The sequence below is a fragment of the Echinococcus granulosus genome (genome assembly GCF_000524195.1).
Source record: "Echinococcus granulosus chromosome Unknown EG_S00130, whole genome shotgun sequence".
In the NCBI taxonomy this organism is placed as follows: domain Eukaryota; kingdom Metazoa; phylum Platyhelminthes; class Cestoda; order Cyclophyllidea; family Taeniidae; genus Echinococcus; species Echinococcus granulosus.
The window spans coordinates 213,360-217,561 of NW_020170510.1; the positions used below are offsets into that span (position 1 = coordinate 213,360).

The 4,202-nt window shown below is 44.4% G+C and overlaps 1 protein-coding gene across 1 annotated transcript; it reads left to right on the forward strand. All coding sequences in view use genetic code 11, as the record gives it.

Moving 5' to 3' along the window:
• Positions 1-476: 476 nt before the first annotated feature.
• Positions 477-3,331, forward strand: EGR_09080 (hypothetical protein; the record flags this gene model as incomplete). The annotated part of the gene is made up of 8 exons (XM_024498329.1): positions 477-524; positions 565-590; positions 710-809; positions 1,128-1,286; positions 1,334-1,423; positions 1,468-1,538; positions 2,746-2,845; positions 3,164-3,331. 8 exons carry the CDS (start codon positions 477-479, stop codon positions 3,329-3,331), a joined length of 762 nt encoding a protein of 253 aa, XP_024347286.1.
• Between the last annotated feature and the right edge of the window lie 871 nt (positions 3,332-4,202).

Below are 4,202 nucleotides of genomic sequence, written 5' to 3' on the forward strand. Positions count from 1 at the left end.
AATGTAAGGAAAATCTTTTGACTAATTCTCTTTTTTGATTTAATTTTACCAAATCTTGCGGCAAAATCCAAGCGATTTCGAGACATAACAATGGAGTTTTATTGTCACGCCTTTAACGGTTGTAGGTTAGTTTAGGTTTCAGAACTGTTCAACTGCCTTAAATCTTTATTAGTAGTATGTTAATACATAATGCATTTAGTGTTCAACAATTTTTGCTAAGTGGCGGGTATTCAAAAGAATTCTCTGGAGGCGATTTGCTAGAAAGTTACTTGTTTACCCCTCTCCCCATCCAGCATTGACCTTCACTTGTAACTACTGCGAATGGTGGGACCTAAAGCGCCTTTTTAATTAAAAATTCAAAGCATATCAGAAGTGCCTGTGATTGGAATGTGCAGGAAGTTTGCGATTAAGACGGCGCATTTACGAGTAAATGGCATCGCTATGCCAAGTGTGAGAGATTTTTCCACTGTCACGAGATGCGTGGGAAGGAGGAGAGAACGGCTGCGATGGTGGTCGTGGTGGTGGTATGCGAACCCGATTCTCAGCCCTCACCTGACTGATCAGGTGTGGAACAGTGCGCAGACATATAAGTAGCCGGACGGAGAGATGAGCGCGCAGGTGAGAACCGGCGAGACGAGAAGAGAGAGCCATGGCTCAAGTGACTACACAGGATTTGAAGACTTACTTTCTTTACTACCTCATCTACAAGACCCTTCGTGATTGTTTTTGCTGCCGCTGTGGCTGCGGCTGTGATTGTTGTTGTGGTTGCGGTGGTGCCGGTGGTGGCGGCGACGGTGGAGGCTGCTGTTGTTAGCTCCTGGTTGTATATATGTACTTAAAGATTTTTTTTGCATCTTATCCATGCCTCCCTTTTCTTCTACGTGGAACTCTGAGTCTAGGCTAACTTAAGATGCCACCTCTGACAGTCATTTGGGATTTAAGCCAGGATTGTGTCCTTCACAACTAACAACGCATGATAACTCCTATTAACATAATATTTTCAATTCAGAGGTCCTGACAAATCCACACACACGTGCACTGACAGACGTCAACCTATCATTTCAAGTCTGTAAAGCAGTGCTTTTTAGTTTGAGCCCACACACCTGTTACCTTGCCTACGCTTTCAGTTACAATTGCGTAGTGAAAATACTGAAAGCGATGCAGAGCACACCCGATCCGTGGATAAGATGTACTTTCTAGAAGGCCCTAAGAGCCCCTCAACTTCTATTGGTGGTGGTGGTGCTGGTGGCGGCGGCGGCGGTGGTGGTCGATTTGTCTGTGAGACTGTCCGATGATAAAAGTGCTCAATGGTACCTTAATCATATTCTTTAAGTTACTTGCTCATTTGCACCACCTCTACACTGACGAGGAGTTTTCGAAATCCAATGCAGTGGTGATGCGTCCAAGCACTAAAGCTTGCATGGTACTCCCTCTACTTTTTTATTGCCCTTCTGAATCAGCTTAAAGTGCCATCCAAGTGAGAAGATGGTGGAAAACAAGGTGGAGATGGAGGTGAAGGTAAGCCTAAAGGAGTCACCGTAGGGTACGGTTGCAGCCGAGGCTGCGCAGGCAACAGATTGGGCAATTAGACTACCAGATATAGTAACCACGGTCAGGCAGGCAAGCAAGGGTGAAGAAGGGAGTGTTTCCTGTTCTAACCACAATATATCGGCGTCAGGTAAATAATTAAAAATTTTTTCGCTTCTCGCAACACCTTTTACTTGTGTTTAAGGACCCAACCTGATTGAAAGTCTCTTCCAAAAAGGAAAGGCGAAGAAGGGTGTAACAATCAATTGTTCCCATCCATGGGTGGATGTGGAGTGCTGTCAGTTGTCATGTTGTTGACCATACACACACAAGGGGATCTTAAGATAATGCATCACTTAAAACGGTTGGGAAAAGGCACAGATTTGTGGGTATAAATCACTCCGAAACAGCTGTATCACGTTCGAAAAGCCAGTTTGATCTTTAAACTTGAGAATAATATCGCAAAGGTATAAAAACTCCAATTATAAACTCATTTGGAGATTAAAAGGCCAGAAAAATATAGGGATAGAGAAAGGGAAAAGAAATAAAAAATGGCAAGAGGAAAGCAAAGAGGGAGGAAAGGAGTGGTGTTGCTTCATTAGCGGCCTCATCTTCCGTGTTCCACGCACAAATCCACCATTTAGGTTTCAGAACTGTTCAACTGCCTTAAATCTTTATTAGTAGTATGTTAATACATAATGCATTTAGTGTTCAACAATTTTTGCTAAGTGGCGGGTATTCAAAAGAATTCTCTGGAGGCGATTTGCTAGAAAGTTACTTGTTTACCCCTCTCCCCATCCAGCATTGACCTTCACTTGTAACTACTGCGAATGGTGGGACCTAAAGCGCCTTTTTAATTAAAAATTCAAAGCATATCAGAAGTGCCTGTGATTGGAATGTGCAGGAAGTTTGCGATTAAGACGGCGCATTTACGAGTAAATGGCATCGCTATGCCAAGTGTGAGAGATTTTTCCACTGTCACGAGATGCGTGGGAAGGAGGAGAGAACGGCTGCGATGGTGGTCGTGGTGGTGGTATGCGAACCCGATTCTCAGCCCTCACCTGACTGATCAGGTGTGGAACAGTGCGCAGACATATAAGTAGCCGGACGGAGAGATGAGCGCGCAGGTGAGAACCGGCGAGACGAGAAGAGAGAGCCATGGCTCAAGTGACTACACAGGATTTGAAGACTTACTTTCTTTACTACCTCATCTACAAGACCCTTCGTGATTGTTTTTGCTGCCGCTGTGGCTGCGGCTGTGATTGTTGTTGTGGTTGCGGTGGTGCCGGTGGTGGCGGCGACGGTGGAGGCTGCTGTTGTTAGCTCCTGGTTGTATATATGTACTTAAAGATTTTTTTTGCATCTTATCCATGCCTCCCTTTTCTTCTACGTGGAACTCTGAGTCTAGGCTAACTTAAGATGCCACCTCTGACAGTCATTTGGGATTTAAGCCAGGATTGTGTCCTTCACAACTAACAACGCATGATAACTCCTATTAACATAATATTTTCAATTCAGAGGTCCTGACAAATCCACACACACGTGCACTGACAGACGTCAACCTATCATTTCAAGTCTGTAAAGCAGTGCTTTTTAGTTTGAGCCCACACACCTGTTACCTTGCCTACGCTTTCAGTTACAATTGCGTAGTGAAAATACTGAAAGCGATGCAGAGCACACCCGATCCGTGGATAAGATGTACTTTCTAGAAGGCCCTAAGAGCCCCTCAACTTCTATTGGTGGTGGTGGTGCTGGTGGCGGCGGCGGCGGTGGTGGTCGATTTGTCTGTGAGACTGTCCGATGATAAAAGTGCTCAATGGTACCTTAATCATATTCTTTAAGTTACTTGCTCATTTGCACCACCTCTACACTGACGAGGAGTTTTCGAAATCCAATGCAGTGGTGATGCGTCCAAGCACTAAAGCTTGCATGGTACTCCCTCTACTTTTTTATTGCCCTTCTGAATCAGCTTAAAGTGCCATCCAAGTGAGAAGATGGTGGAAAACAAGGTGGAGATGGAGGTGAAGGTAAGCCTAAAGGAGTCACCGTAGGGTACGGTTGCAGCCGAGGCTGCGCAGGCAACAGATTGGGCAATTAGACTACCAGATATAGTAACCACGGTCAGGCAGGCAAGCAAGGGTGAAGAAGGGAGTGTTTCCTGTTCTAACCACAATATATCGGCGTCAGGTAAATAATTAAAAATTTTTTCGCTTCTCGCAACACCTTTTACTTGTGTTTAAGGACCCAACCTGATTGAAAGTCTCTTCCAAAAAGGAAAGGCGAAGAAGGGTGTAACAATCAATTGTTCCCATCCATGGGTGGATGTGGAGTGCTGTCAGTTGTCATGTTGTTGACCATACACACACAAGGGGATCTTAAGATAATGCATCACTTAAAACGGTTGGGAAAAGGCACAGATTTGTGGGTATAAATCACTCCGAAACAGCTGTATCACGTTCGAAAAGCCAGTTTGATCTTTAAACTTGAGAATAATATCGCAAAGGTATAAAAACTCCAATTATAAACTCATTTGGAGATTAAAAGGCCAGAAAAATATAGGGATAGAGAAAGGGAAAAGAAATAAAAAATGGCAAGAGGAAAGCAAAGAGGGAGGAAAGGAGTGGTGTTGCTTCATTAGCGGCCTCATCTTCCGTGTTCCACGCACAAATCCACCA